Below are 15,693 nucleotides of genomic sequence, written 5' to 3' on the forward strand. Positions count from 1 at the left end.
TAAAATTTGCTCTATGCAAAGACAGTCATTGCAATCAATCGAAAGCTGTACTTGTGTAACTATAAACACATTTCTAGCTGTTGACTTTGGCTTTTTCGAGTCAGATTCCGTCAAATCCAAGTGGTTTTAAAAGTGGATTTTTATTTACAGTTGATCCGCAGGTAGTGTGGTAGACATCCGCCCACACATCAGCACCTTTCAGCTGTGTTCAGCTCAGCACCTACTGTACAGCCTCATACAGTTAAATTGTATTGCTGTTAGTTAACCTGCTGTTAACTGACTGGAAAAGCTCACACAGTAGCAACCCGATGATGCTGAAGCTGTCTTACTGACCCCTCCCAACACATACTGTATAAATAGACACAAACACACACGCACACGCACACAGTGGCTTCTGGCAATGGCAATACTTGGATTATTTTGCATTTCCACGCTCTAAATAATTTATACTGTGTTACTATCTTGTCTTTTTAAACACATGGGAACGTTTTCCCACTCCTTTTCTCTTGTAAGGTGATATCACCGGGGATCTTTTTAGGCTCTGAAATAGACTGTAAAGAGAACAAGCAAAATATTGAAACAGAGCCTTAATGATCTCTAAAAATAGGAATGAATATATATATTTTTGAATGTGAAGGAAGAGTCAAAATTAGAACAGAAAATAATGTTTATAAAAAGACAGGGCTAACAGTCTTTAGGTCACCCACTCTCATGGATTTCAAGTGTCTGAAGTCCCTGGTGTCAAGTTGTTCTGTGTCTGGCAAGACCAGGGTGGCAGTGCACCTCAGAAGCTTAATCTGACTTAAATGGTGCGTGATAAAGATGTCTGTGGGGTTCGACAGCTGCCTTTGACAGACTCTACACTATTGTAATTAACCCCACCTAACAATATGTCTTGTTTTATCTTCTCTTTCTTGCTTTCTGTCTTTCTCTTGCTTTCTCCCCATCCCCTCCCCCCTCACAGCTAGCACTGAAGGAGAACCTGAGGCGCAGGGAGTCAGAGGAGAAACAGAGGAGAGCACGGGCGGCAAAGGAGAAGGCTGAGCGTGAAAAGCAGGAGAGACAGCAGAAGAAGAGGAGGTTGCTGGAAGTCAATGCAGGTAGAGACTGTTCAATCTGCTTTTGCTGTCAACTCTTGCATTGTTAAGCCCTTTGAAGGGAACCGTGTGCTAAATCAGTCTCGGGTCAAGTGGTGTAAGTGATCATTCAAAGACAATGACTCTCATTTGTCAAGCAAACATAAGTCCCTTTTTAATGGATTAGAAGAGACACACATTTTCTCACAATTCAGTATTTACCTCTTGAAAAATTCTACTCAGAAAGCATTTGTGCTTATTTTGATTGCTGGACAAGTACTTAAGTAATGCTGGAAATAATTTAAATACCAAATGACCTGTTGTCTGATAACAAAACAGATTTTTTCAAAATGTCACTTAGTCCAAATCAGCCCAATTAAAATTTATTTTCTCGACTTTTATTATTTCTAACCAATCAGTCTATCAAAAATACTCTCTCAGATATGTAAAGCAAAGCGTACATTATCATACAAGGCTTGTGGGTGCTGGTAATACACTCTGTGCCATGTCATTGCATAATATGAAGGCTACACAATGTAAAAGTAGCAAGGCAAGGTTTGTGATATGTAGCATTTTGCAGATTTCAACCTTGGAATTTAAAGGTGATATTATGATTATTGATTGGTTATTGATCTAAGTATAGAAGTTCACTTCTTGCTTGACCTCGTTGGGAGGTCAGAGCACAGGGCCCAGGGCAGCATTTGTCAGGGTTGAAGGTTTTCAATGTATTGCTACAAGACAGGATAGATGAGTGCTAAAATGAACTTTTAAACCAGGCAAATCTGATTGAAGAACTGCCTGTGTAACCAAAATTCACCCACTTTTTGAGTGAGCAGAACGTTATGCCACAGTCTGTAAATGATGAGTTGATATAAATAATAAACTGATGAGTATAATGTCAGTACTGTTTATATTAAAGAGGTCAAATTATGCTCATTTTCAGGTTCAGAATCTTATTTAGGGGTTGTACCGGAACAGATTTACATAGATTTATTTTCAAAAAACACCATATTTTTGTCACACTGCAAATTGCTGCAGTTTCGTTTTAGCTAGGGAGTGATACATCTTGCCTCTACATGATCTTTGTTGGATGTTGCATATGCACTGTTCCTAGTTAAGGACTACTAGCGAATCAGAAGTAGAGAAGGGCGGGTCGTGAGAAGCCAGTAAACACAGGCTGTATTCAAAACCACCTACTATACTAAATGTAGTATGTAGTATGCAGTATGCAAACACAAGCAAAATCTGGCGAATGCCAAAAATAACCAGATGGCGTACTAATTTGGGAAAAATCTCCAGTATGCATAGGACCAGTCTACCTCACGTACTGTTTCCATAATACAACGCGCTAGAACTGTAACAACAATCGGTCTTCTCAACAGAACTACAGAAGTAGTTTGAAAGGGGACCCTTGTTGCTTTATTATCATTTTTCTAAATATGCATTACATTGTTAGTGTAATGTTACAGTTGTGATTACAGTAGGCTACTTACTTTTTATTTGCTTTTATTTCATATAATTCTTATTTATGCACCAATATACCAAAGCAAACATCTGCTGCAGATTGGCTGCAGCCTTGTTCTCTTTATGTAAGACAAAAGAAAAAAAGTGGTAAGTACATTTATATTCCTCCTATTGTTTTGATTTTGAAAACCAGAAACTGGCTAAGCCTTTCCCTAGCATACTGCAAAATAAATCAATTTGATACAGTTTGATACAACAGTTTGATACTACATACTGCATACAGTACAGTGGGTACGGAAAGTATTCAGACCCCTTTAAATTTTTCACTCTTTGTTTCATTGCAGCCATTTTCCAAAAATCAAAAAAGTTCATTTTATTTCTCAGTAATGTACACTCAGCACCCCATCTTGACAGAAAAAAACAGAAATGTGGAAATTTTTGCAAATTTATTAAAAAAGAAAAACTGAAATATCACATGGTCATAAGTATTCAGACCCTTTTCTCAGTATTTAGTAGAAGCACCCTTTTGATCTAATACAGCCATGAGTCGTTTTGGGAAAGATGCAACAAGTTTTTCACATCTGGATTTGGGTATCCTCTGCCATTCCTCCTTGTAGATCCTCTCCAGTTCTGTCAGGTTGGATGGTAAACGTTGGTGGACAGCCATTTTCAGGTCTCTCCAGAGACGCTCAATTGGGTTTAAGTCAGGGCTCTGGCTGGGCCATTCAAGAACAGCCACGGAGTTGTTGTGAAGCCACTCCTTCGTTATTTTAGCGGTGTGCTTAGGGTCATTGTCTTGTTGGAAGGTAAACCTTCGGCCCAGTCTGAGGTCCAGAGCACTCTGGAAAAGGTTTTCGTCCAGGATATCCCTGTACTTGGCCGCATTCATCTTTCCCTCGATTGCAACCAGTCGTCCTGTCCCTGCAGCTGAAAAACACCCCCACAGCATGATGCTGCCACCACCATGCTTCACTGTTGAGACTGTATTGGACAGGTGATGAGCAGTGCCTGGTTTTCTCCACACATACCGCTTAGAATTAAGGCCAAAAAGTTCTATCTTGGTCTCATCAGACCAGAGGATCTTATTTATCACCATCTTGGAGACCTCTCTCACCGAGGCTCTTCTCCCCCGATAGCTCAGTTTGGCCGGACGGCCAGCTCTAGGAAGGGTTCTGGTCCTCCCAAACGTCTTCCATTTGAGGATTATGGAGGCCACTGTGCTCTTAGGAACCTTAAGTGCAGCAGAAATTTTTTTGTAACCTTGGCCAGATCTGTGCCTTGCCACAATTCTGTCTCTGAGCTCTTCAGGCAGTTCCTTTGACGTCATGATTCTCATTTGCTCTGACATGCACTGTGAGCTGTAAGGTCTTATATAGACAGGTGTGTGGCTTTCCTAATCAAGTCCAATCAGTATAATCAAACACAGCTGGACTCAAATGAAGGTGTAGAACCATCTCAAGGATGATCAGAAGAAATAGACAGCACCTGAGTTAAATATGAGTGTCACGGCAAAGGGTCTGAATACTTATGACCATGTGATATTTCAGTTTTTCTTTTTTAATAAATTTGCAAAAATTTCTACATTTCTGTTTTTTTCTGTCAAGATGGGGTGCTGAGTGTACATTACTGAGAAATAAAATGAACTTTTTTGATTTTTGGAAAATGGCTGCAATGAAACAAAGAGTGAAAAATTTAAAGGGGTCTGAATACTTTCCGTATGTGCTGCAGCTCAGTGTTTCTCCAACGGTGTTTTTGAGGGTGTGTCGTCACAGGGATGAAAGGGAAATGGCTGGACTACAAACAAGCTGTTTTCAGGCAGTTCAGAGCAGTGTTTTCTGTGGAAGATGAGAACTCACTTTGGGGTTGACTTTGGGCTTTTTCACTTTGCAAACGTATTACATGCACAAAAATATATAAAGAAAGAAGATAACTCAATAAAGGAGAGGGAAGAAGCTGAAAAGCATAATATGTTTTAAAATGTTGACAAAGCACAAGTCTTGAATTAGGCCACAAGCAAAAGGTTTGGTGTTCAGCTGCTTGGTTATCATAAAAATGCAGCCAAATGTAGCATAATCATCCACCAATTACTTTTATTTTCCTCTAATCCAGTGAGTTTAAAACATACACAAGTCACATAATGTGGGGAAAAGTAATAATTTTCAATCAAGTTAGGACCTTTTCAGAATGTGCCAAGTAGAAAGATGTCTCAGATCTTCAGACCAACATTAACCCTGTGTGATGTTGGTCTGCTGGGCAGCATCTGTTCTCAGAGGTCTGACATAAAACTGCAGAGTTGTCCAGCAAAACAACTGAAATTGACAATACATTTATAAACATCCAGCAAGACACTGCTTTATGAAACAAGTGTATATCACTTTGTAATGTGTAACGGTGTTTTCACTGTTAACTCACAATCGCTGCAACAAAAAAATACAATAATTGTCAGTTATGAAATCCCGACTCATAAACCGCTGTGCAAAGTTTTTGGCATCTGATAACCTTTCAAACTCATGGCTCCGTTACTCAGACTGGACTTAGATAACATTGTTTCACTGGTACCTGAAGCAACATGCCCCCACAAAACAGCTCAGCGTTGTTTTAACACACTTTCAGTCTAAATGTCCTCTTACTGTTTTTCCTGTGTCAGTAACAGAGATGTAAACATACCCCCTTTAAGGGAATAAGTGAATTTTTTTTAAGCTTTATGATCAATATGTTTCTCACTGATAAGTGGATGATGGGTTGTGTAAGGTTTCAGAGTTGGACTGGCTGGTTTTGCTTTTGATACAAAACATGTTGTTGAGTCTTCTTTGATGTTCCCTTGCACTGATAAATAACTGATTGCATCCTGTATTGATAGATAGACCTATGATTCCAACTTTGCCTATATTTCAGCCTGGTATTATGTGCTTTTGCACTCTGTGTTCTTAATGCTTGCTTACATATTGCTGTGGCCCTCAGGGATTATGTTACTAGAATGATAACTCTATTTACCAAGCAAGGTCAGACATAGCTATAAAGGAGGCAATGTCTGCCGTATGCCAGAGCATCTGGTTCCAACTGCCAGTTTTTTGGGGGTTTTTTTTGTTTTGTGTAATTTCCTTTTGGAGCATCACTGATGCCAGAAACTTGTTCAACAGTGCAGCCTCCAGACCCATTCCTAATGCCAAAGCCAAGGCTGGCAGAAAAGTTGAGCTTGGCAGTTCTAGCCCTGCACCAGCATCTATAGCTAACATGACTATGCCAGCCACTGTAGCACTCCTGTAGATCTTAGAGTGCAAGCAGAGAACCGCCATGCTCCATCCAGGCCAAAGTACTGCTAGCCAAACCCAGGCCTTTCTTTGCTAAAACAAACCTCTCCTTTTCCCCTTTACTCTGCTCTGGGCATCCCTCAATTGTCATAATTTGCCACAGAGCGCCTGAAGTTTTACAGTGCTGGGCTCATCCAAATGAAGGATTGTGTCCAGGGCAAGTTAATGAACAGGATTGTGGTGGATAGGTTATGTACTGTGTGTTAGCCCAGTAGTGTGTACTGTATCTCACCCTCAGTCATGCTGTGGTCATGTGGTACAAATACTGGCAACAGGGTTAAAGCCAATAAGAAATGAACTACCACCAATAGGCCATTGGTGTATGGCTTTTGTTTACATTAGGGAGGCTCTGTAATGTCCATCGATTGATAGTGAATGGTATACAGATGTAGGCTTGAGGCAGTGTTATGTCTGTAGTTATTGGCAGACCTACCTGTACCACTAATTCAGACTGAAAAGTCATATTTGAAATAGGACAACATATCCAAATGTCAGAATGTGCTTTGTTTTTTAATCAGCTTTTTTATAATTTATTTTTAAGTTATAAGATAAATCTTGAGTCAAATGAAGCACGTGTTACACACACATGTACTGTGCCTATAAATACATTTTTGCTCTTCTATGGTCTGATGAGACTGAAATTGAGCTTTTAACTAATAAACATGTTTGCTGTAAGCCTCCATACATGAGTGGAAATGCACCAACCCCCAGCACGATGATAGAAGCATCGTGCTGTGGGGATGCTTCTCCGCAGAAGGTCCCGTAAGGCTTGTGAAGGTAGAGGGTAAAATGAATGCAGCAGAAGCTGGAGAAATCCTTAAAAATAAACCAACATTCTTTAAAGGAACTGTGACTTGGGCAACAGTTTAATTTCCAGCAAGACTTAAAAACAACAACTCCAATGCCCCGGAGTAGCCACATCAGAATTCAGAACATCACGTTTCAAGTCCTAGCACAAATTCTAATTTGATTGTGTTCATTCACAGATGTTATGCAACTAAAAAGAGTCCACATAACACTCAGAGAGAGAAAGAAGCAGCGCTGTAATTGCTCTTTTAAATATTGGATTAAAAGGGGTGGATTTTTTTTCAATCAATAATTTGGGGTTTTATATTTTTACTTAATTTTGATCAGTTAGTTTTCACTTTGGCATTAAATTCTGTTTCTGTGTCCGAGAAAAATAATTATAGCACATCCACTTGTTTTGGTGTTGTAAACCAATTAAAGGGACTTAACATCTTTCATTGGCCTTATATCAATTTGAATGACTCTTGTAACTCACTCAGATTGACAGCTTGATTTCTTTCCCGCGTGCTTATGGGTTGTTGTGTTATGTGTTTCACTGCAAAGTTTTCTATTTCAGAAAAGTAGTTCAGAAATAAGAAAATCACCAGAAATAAACTTCAGCCAAATTTTGTCAGAAAGGCTTATACAAACATGCCTAGAGCTTGAAATTTATTTAGATACGCTCAAATTAAGATAAAGCTAAAGGCAAACTCAGTGACATCCCCAAGAAGTGATGTTTCTGGCAATGTATGACGCACACGCGCGCACATGCAACCAAACACACACACACACACACACACATCATTGTTGGGATGAAATGAATGTGATAGAGATTTGCCATTGTGCTGCCAACCCAGGACAGGATTTACTCACTCACTCTCTCTCACACTCTCTCACTCTGTCTGTCTCTCAGCCTATTTATTAACTAAAGAGCTTTCTCTTTGTTTGTCAGGGAGGATCGTCCTCAATGGAGATTTTCTGTGTAATCATCTGATTATCCATCAATTCCCTAAAAAGCCCCAGAGAGGCTGCATATCCACATTATGCTGAAGGGCACAGCAATGAGAGACAGGGGAGGGAAGGGGGGAGGGTTTCCTGGAGGAAATGATCAAAGTGGATTTGAGCTTATTTACCTGTTACAGGTATCTGCATTTCGTTTTAGCTTTGCCTACTTATTTATTCCAGGAACGTGAGGTTCTCCCAGTTTCCTTCTCATTTTCCTCTGACTCTTTTACCTGCCACAGACTGGGCCTCTACCTACACCACAGTATGCAGCCTGATTTTGTCATCTGCACTGCGTGTTCAGTCTGAGAGAGCAGGAGCATCAGCTTGCATGCATTTGCATAGAGCCATATGGAGATTGAAATTCAGATTGAATAGGTGTTTTTCTCCCTCTCCTCTAGCTGTGCCTGGCTTGTGTATGACAAATCTGTTGCATTAACTCCCAGGGTAGGCCGGGAGCGGGAATGTTTGTGGAGCGACAAATTACACATCAGAGCTTTATTTAACATTCCCTACATGGCTACAAGCGATGAACTATTAAGACGTCAAATGGAAGAACAGCTAGAGATGCAACCCTGCATGCAAAGATGCTAAAAGCATGCGAGGCTTGTATGAGATGCTGCATGTTCCCATGAGGAATTGCACTAGTGTATGCTAGAACCCACTGGACAGTGTGCTTGTTCCCCTTGTTGCTGTGGGCAACTAGGCTAACAATTTCCTAATGTCCAGTGAGTACTGCTTCATTGTGTTCTCTGAGGTGTGAATGTGTTTGAACAATAAGCTTCTGGCCTTAGGCCCCGTTCAGACAGAAAGCGCTTTGCAGGTTTGAAAACGCGAGGCGCACAGCAGTGCCTTTTTCGGTTGAATTTTGAAAAGAGCAATGCGCTGCGGTATTTTTATGTTGCTAGGCAACCACCAAATCAGCTGTCCTGTCAGTCTAATCGAAGATTATAGTGCCAGCAATCTGTAATGATTGATTTGCTGCTAAGAGCAGAAACTTGATCACAACTCTTTGTTGCTAAAACATTTGCTTAAAAAAATATAGACAAAAGGTGGGCGCCTGCTCTGGCATTGTTTGAGGGTGAGAGGTGGACAAACATGCAGGAGACAGGGAAATGGAGATCCGTGTGGGTACATGAGACCCTCAAAAAAAGGAGAGACACCGCTGGTAGTACCATCAGCTGGTCCAGCAGCTTTGTCTTAATAATGGTCGGTCCAAGGCTTATTTCATGATAAGTCTGGGACAGTTTGTTGCAGTCTCCGGACAATCCAAGCAACTGTAAACTTCCATCACTACAACTGAGGGCCTGTGTCTCCATTAATTTGATTGGACAATGGAAAAACTTTGTGCGCTCAGAGCGCTCTTTCGAAAACGCCCTGGGCGCATAAACAACCTGTAGAATGCTCACTGCCAATAGAAAACTTAAAAAAAATTTATAAATGCACCTCTCACTGCAAAAATGACATTCTGTCTGATTGGGGCCTTATTCATCAGTCATGGTGGACTGATCAGGTTTTCTTTGACTGACTCAGATTTCCCATTTTCCGCCCAGTTTTCTTTATAGTGTCATTTGCACACCACTATTCTGATTCCTAGTACTTTGTACTTCCAGAATGTCCTGCAATAGAGCACAGAAACAATAACTGGTCAAATTCCAATACCACTGCCTTTAAGAGATTACCTAAATGCAGTGGTTCCCAATCTTTTAGTAAAGTAAACGTTTTTCGCCAACGTCCCAAACTCTTCAGAAATATGGTTTAATGTGTGGTGCACACTAGAGGATTTTCTTAACCCATTTTAAAAACGTGTGATCCCACATGCATAAGGAAAGAATTAATCGATTTTTAATATTTTAATCTTAAGAACGCACGCACCATATGATTCAGTCAAGACTGAAAGGACTGAAGACAAGGATAAAATGTGACTTTCAGAAATAGACAAATATGGAGGCAGATTGCTGTCATCCTCTAGTTGCACTTGTGTGGGCTGTGTTTTGCGCAGAAAAACAACAAAAAGAGAATAAAACTGTGTTAAAACTCATGGCTGAGAAGAGAGAATCAGCATGGTTTATAAATTCTGTAGCGCGAGTAAATACACAACATGTTGGTGGCGCTTCTGTCTGCTCACTCTAATAGGCTGTTGTATCAAACAAACATGTTTGATATTTACAATTCGAAATTGGGGTGTCTCCGATCCAGTCATTGACCTTAAAATTATGTCTGTAAACCCCCCACACTACAAGATTATTTAGGCCGATAATCAGTTCTGACCAGCCTTGGTGCGTGGATGCCCCGCGACTGTCAGAAGGAGCGAATCGGACCCACAATTGGCCCAATTAGCAATTATTCCCTAGTGTGCAGCCAGCACACTAGGGAATAATTGCCAGCGATCCCAATAAAAAATGGCTTGCAATATTCCATGTGTGGCATAAATAAAAACACCATGTAAATGTTGTTAAAACAGTTGTTACATATTCATTCAATGCATAAATCAACAGTTAATTTTATTTTGTAGCTTTGTGTAAACTAGTTTACATTTGTACTGTGTGTGTGTGTGGTGTGTGTGTGTGTGTGTGTGTGTGTGTGTGTGTGTGTGTGTGTGTGTGTGTGTGTGAGAGAGAGAGAGAGACGGCCACCTGTCTAGCGTGCTGCAATGTGAGGAGGTTATGTAACCTTCAACTAATTCACACTTCTGACATCCCTCACTCTGAGAGAGAGAGAGAGAGAGAGAGAGAGAGAGAGAATGATGGATGGAGTTTGTCCACGTCTCTCCTCTGCAGCACATATTGCCACAGTTAAATTTTGTATTTGTTTTTTTCCTACCTTGGTTATCATCTTGCAACCCCTTAGATTCAGCTTGCAAACCCTTGTGGGTGTCACGCCGGGGGGTATATAAGAATATCTGGATTTATCACAGGTATTTTCTGATTACTTGAATTTGTGCTCCTTGGCTAAGGTTCTACTGGTAACATATGAAGACATTTCCTTGCAGCTTCAAAGACTCAACAATTAAACAGAACTGTTGCGAGGATGATCACCAGTGACCTATTATTAATATTCATTAGCTGGTTATGAGGCATGGCTGTCATTTATACATCCCTATTCATCATCCAGTGAATGGCTTGGCTACTTGCTGCTCAAAGTGGGACAGAGGGTATCCAATAGAGTGAGAGGGGGCTGACTAACCTTATTGCAGCGTTTTCTTTCCAAGGAAACACAGTGGTCGGTCTGCATTCATGGTGCAGGCATGCCATTTTCTCTCCTTAGCTTTTCCATCCCAGCCCAATTGACCCTATTTCTTGCCTTGCTCTGGCCCACCTCTGCTACACATTGCTACAAACCAGGTCATTGTCCTGATGATAAGTGCCACATCCTGTTGAGTGAAGTGGCGAGAGGTATTAGTCCGGGTCTGAATAGATGGTAGGTATCGACACACAGACAGGCAGCATGTCCTGGCAATGGAAAACGGCGGCCTGAACAGGCTCTGATTAAGTAGGTGTTGATTGAAGTTTCACTTCAGACAGGAGGATAACTATAGTCTTTTCCCAGATGTGGAGGTTCAGCTTTGTCTTGATTCCACTCCCAGAGTTTACTCTTTTCTTTCTTTTCTGTTTTGTGGTAGAATAAACACCTTTCTGCTTTTATCTTTTTGGTGTTTACACTTGTACATCTACATTTGACCTGACCACATATATTATTTGTTTTTCTTTCTTCCCAATGAAGAGGACAGTCGAGCTAGACACGTCACAGTAGAGATTTGGCTCAGTTCCTGCTTTCGTACACTACTAAAACTGGGACTTGGAGATTACTGTGGAGCTGCAATGAAATATATGTGAACACAAGGCAGACACTTTTACTAGTTTTTAAATAGACATCAGTGAGGCCTAGACTGGCTTGTGAGAATGTCTTCATTTTTCGTGAAAGTTAAAGCAAAAAGTCTCTGTGCACATTGCACACCTGTCTCGGAGCTCTGATCCCAGATGCAGCAGAATAGAAAGAGGCAGGCGAATTGTGCACATCAAAGCACCAATCAGTAGCTCTACTGCCAAAGCTGGGATACCACTCTTCACTGTCCCGTTCCTCTCACTGGTCTTTGTTCTCTTGCCACATCCTCCTCAACACCACCTTTCACAAGCTGAATTACTGTTTCAAACCCATTTCACAGCCACTAGCTTGACTAATATTCCTCTGCCATGTGTTCCTATTTCATTACTATCCATGTGACATTTCTATGATCTGCCTCTCTAAGTTTGTGAGCATGTGGGTGCGAGTGTATAAATATGTTATGATTTTGTCGTGTCGGCTGTCTGAAAGCACCTCTTGTCTACATTCTATAAAGCAGTTTTCTGTCTCGGCCTGTCTGAGTTGCTTCTGATTGATGTGTAAAATTGGACTGTTTTTGCTCCCATATATTCCTGGGGCGGGAGATCTGAGTGGGTTTCTTTTTCCTCGCCTCCTGAGGCACACAAACTGTTTCATGTTCTTGTGGGTTGGAGTCAAACGGAGTACTACACATGAAGGCGCACACTGCACGTTGCAATAGATTGATCTGCTCCTTTTTGCGTGTTTTCTGTGTACTATCTGTATTCTTGTGTATGTGTCTATGTGTGTTGTGGGGAGTGTAAAGCTTGCCACCTGTGATGAATTACCACAGCAGTGGAGACAAATTTGGACATCGAGGAGCGTTGGTTTTGCTCAGAAATTCTCGCTGCCTCTCTGCTCTGCGTAATGATGAAGAACTGGGCACATATCAGCCAGGAGGAGTGCAACTGTTGCAAGTATAAAGCACAAAAAATGCACCCATAGACACAGGCAGACAAGGAAGTGGGCCATGATAAATCCACTGTGTGTGTGTTTGTAGTCACAGCTTGGGTTTGGGTACAACCACAGCCCACCACCTTGGGGATCCTCTGCCCTCAATACTGGAGCTTCAGGGTAGAGGAGGGTTTGCTGTAAAGGGACCATGTACTGTGCAGCTGATGACAATTGTTGTAGGTTTGCAGATAGTACACCATGGCACTGTATGCATAAAAGAAGATGGATATTTCAGTTTGCAGTAGGGCTGAATGATAAATCATTTTTTGAATCAAAATTGCAATTTGAAAGAGCGCAATTGTTATGAGTTGTAGTTTCTTCCTTGTGAGTTTGAGTTTTTGCCATTTGTTTCGTATGTCTATTTGCCTGTTTCTCTCGTTCCTTGTCCTTAGTAGTTTATGTCTCGTCTTTTATCTTGGCTCTTGGTCGTGTGTTTCAGTTCTTTGTCTTTGTTCTCAGTCCTGTGCCTCGGTTATGTTTTAGTATTTACTTCTTGTTCCTCGTCTGCATTATTTTAGTTTAGTCTGCTCTGTATTCTGTGTCTTAGCTCCTCGTTCTGTGTCTCGGTTTATGTCTTAGTCTTTTGGGTTCTGTCCTGTGTCCAATATCAGTTATATAGTCTGTTGTGTTTTGGGGTTCGCTCATGTCCGTCTCTGTCTTGTCTGTCGTCTAGTGTTCCGTAACCCTTGTCATGTCTGTTACCCCAGTGATCCCTCTGCATGTCTGTCTCTGTTTTCCCCTGCTCGCTCTCTCCCTGCCTGTGCCTCGTTAGCCTCATGTCTTTCACCTGTGTTGCTCCCGCCCTGCTCGTTAGTCCCTGTGTGTATATATACCTGGTGTTTCTGTCTTGTCCTTGTCGGATCATTGTATGATGTTTCCCAGTGTTGCTGTGTGTTGTCCGGTTGCCAGCCTTCCTCGTCGTGTCTCCGTGTTTCCCTGCTGGTTTTGGATTTTGGTTTTCTGTTTGAACTACCCTTGTTTTGCACTCAATCAGTAAGTGTGCTCGCCTTCTGTTTGTTCTAATAAATCACCTCAGTTCACTGCACCTCCTCTGCCTTGCGTCCTGCATTTGGGTCCTCCAACCTGCTCAACTCAGCCACCCATCGTAACAGCAATTAGCTAATCGTGGAGGTGGTGAATAGAATGTAGGTTAATTATACAGCGCATCTGACCCGTTTTAAACAGTCATGCGTTACAAATTCATTCCGTTGTCATTTCCTAACCAATCACAAGCGCCATATGCCTCCTATTACGTTCCTACTTACCAATCATAATGGGCACAGGGCATGTACATTTTAACTAGAAACTAGAGGAAAATGTGGGATAATGGTGTCATGTCCGGCATCAACTCACATTGTGTTTCAGCAGCAGAGCGTATAGCCTGCCCTATGTTGTTGACATGTTAATTTGTCATTCTGTGTGCTTCAACTACCGATAACATCTTTCTGTGAGCCCATTTCGCTCTTCTCTCTGGGGCTAAAGACAGTAGTATTTATTATTACCTCTCCCCTGCTCTCGGTGTTGGGGCTGAGCTCCTCCACACACATACACACACGGGGCAAAGTGAGGGGACAGCAGAGCAGAGAGGCTGTAGTGGACACAGAGAGGTTAACCAGGTGAAGTAAAGATTACTTGAGTTGAGGACAACTACGCTCATTTGCACAAGTAAGTGCAATAAAACCACTGCAAGTACAAAGCCAATACTTTATCAATATACCTGCTCAAAAAGTATAAACGTATAGAAAACAATATTTTATTCTGCGTTGTCTGCAGTCTCTCATCCACCACCGGTTGCATCGCGCGTGGCTGTGACACGGTTTTGTTCCGTCCTCTGCACAGCTTCAGATCCCACCGGAAACTTTTCAGGAGCAGAGCTTTTTGCCTGTCTGATTTTCCTGACTTGTCTATTGTTCAGATTTTGTTGATTTGGTAATTAGGGCCCAGCATGAAACATGCATCACATTATTGACGGCCTAAAGGGCTTGAAAACTCACGTAACCGCACAAAATTAAAACGTGGTGAAGATTTACTTGTAATATGGCTTTCTTGCGCCCCCTATAAAGGAGCGCCTGGGCCACATGTAAACGAAATGTACAAAATGTTTCTGGGAGATGTACGAAATGTTTGTGGTAGCTATACCATGCCGAGACCTACGAAAAAAGCATCTGGGAGCAATGCCCTAAACCCAACCCCAAGGTAGTTGCCATTTTGAATTTGAAACGGTCGTTTTTGGTGTTTTACAGGGTCCGTACTTTAACAAACTCCTCCTAGAGAATTAATCCAATGATGTCAAATTATTTTTGCTGTGCAATCTAAACACATTGACAATGAAAAGTTTGTGCTATCTGTGAATTTTTGTGCGTGCCTGTGGAACATAGATGATTGGTCATTAAACAGGAAGTTGTTATTCAGTGTAAATGCTTAAATCTGCACTATATTTTACATGTTGGATGATAGTGCTGACCTTAAAACACATCCATGTGCCAATTGTCATGCAAAGTCATAGCGTCTCCTACTGGCAACAGGACATGTTTTAACTGTGATGTACTACTCCTAGCAGGTTGGCCACACCAACCTCAAAACTATCTCAGAAGAGCTTGTGAGTTTTCGCTTAATGGCGTGTTCATGGTATGCCAGAGAAGTTTGATGCTTTGCCATCAAACAGGGAATTGATGTAACTTCACTGTACATGCTCATATCTATACCAAACTTTACATGTTTGATAAGACCTCCTGCCCTGAACGCATTTACACGCCAATATTCATTCATACACATAGTGCCACCTGCTGGCAACAGGAAGTGACCCTTCAGCGAAGCAGGCCCCGTGCCCAGATTGACCTACATCCACGAAATTTCTGTGGGACATGTATCATGCTAGGACCCCCAGAAAACCTCTTAGAGCAATATCCTAAACCCAATAGGAAGTCAGCCATTTGTCTTTTACAGGTTCCATACTTTAATAAACTTCTACTAAATTAATCGAACTGACTTGCTATGCAATCTAAAGGCTTTCACGATGAAAGATTTTGCTATCTGTTTATTTTTGTCAAAGGGCATGTCTGTAGCATTTCGTCCACCTACTGGCAACAGAAAGTAAGCCTTGTTTTATAGTCGTCATTTGATTTACATGAAATTTTCACACTGTGATGCATACTTCACGTACTAGGCGAGAAATGACACGACATAGGAACTGTTTAGTTAATATGCACACTTCAATATTTCTTTATTTATCGCAAGCC

General features: G+C 41.4%; 1 protein-coding gene across 4 annotated transcripts in view; it reads left to right on the forward strand.

The window, feature by feature from the left end:
• The window catches only part of LOC119889958 (protein diaphanous homolog 3-like), a 183,561-nt gene that overhangs the window by 105,911 nt on the left and 61,957 nt on the right, over positions 1-15,693 (forward strand). For all 4 annotated transcript variants that reach the window (XM_038700908.1, XM_038700906.1, XM_038700907.1 and 1 more), the window contains one exon: positions 965-1,100. In XM_038700908.1, coding sequence (XP_038556836.1) covers positions 965-1,100 — 136 coding nt within the window. The remainder of the gene's footprint in view (positions 1-964; positions 1,101-15,693) is intronic.

This window comes from Micropterus salmoides, unplaced genomic scaffold, assembly GCF_014851395.1.
Source record: "Micropterus salmoides isolate LMB-PRFRI ecotype aquatic unplaced genomic scaffold, ASM1485139v1 Ms_hic_scaffold_6, whole genome shotgun sequence".
NCBI classification, from domain to species: domain Eukaryota; kingdom Metazoa; phylum Chordata; class Actinopteri; order Centrarchiformes; family Centrarchidae; genus Micropterus; species Micropterus salmoides.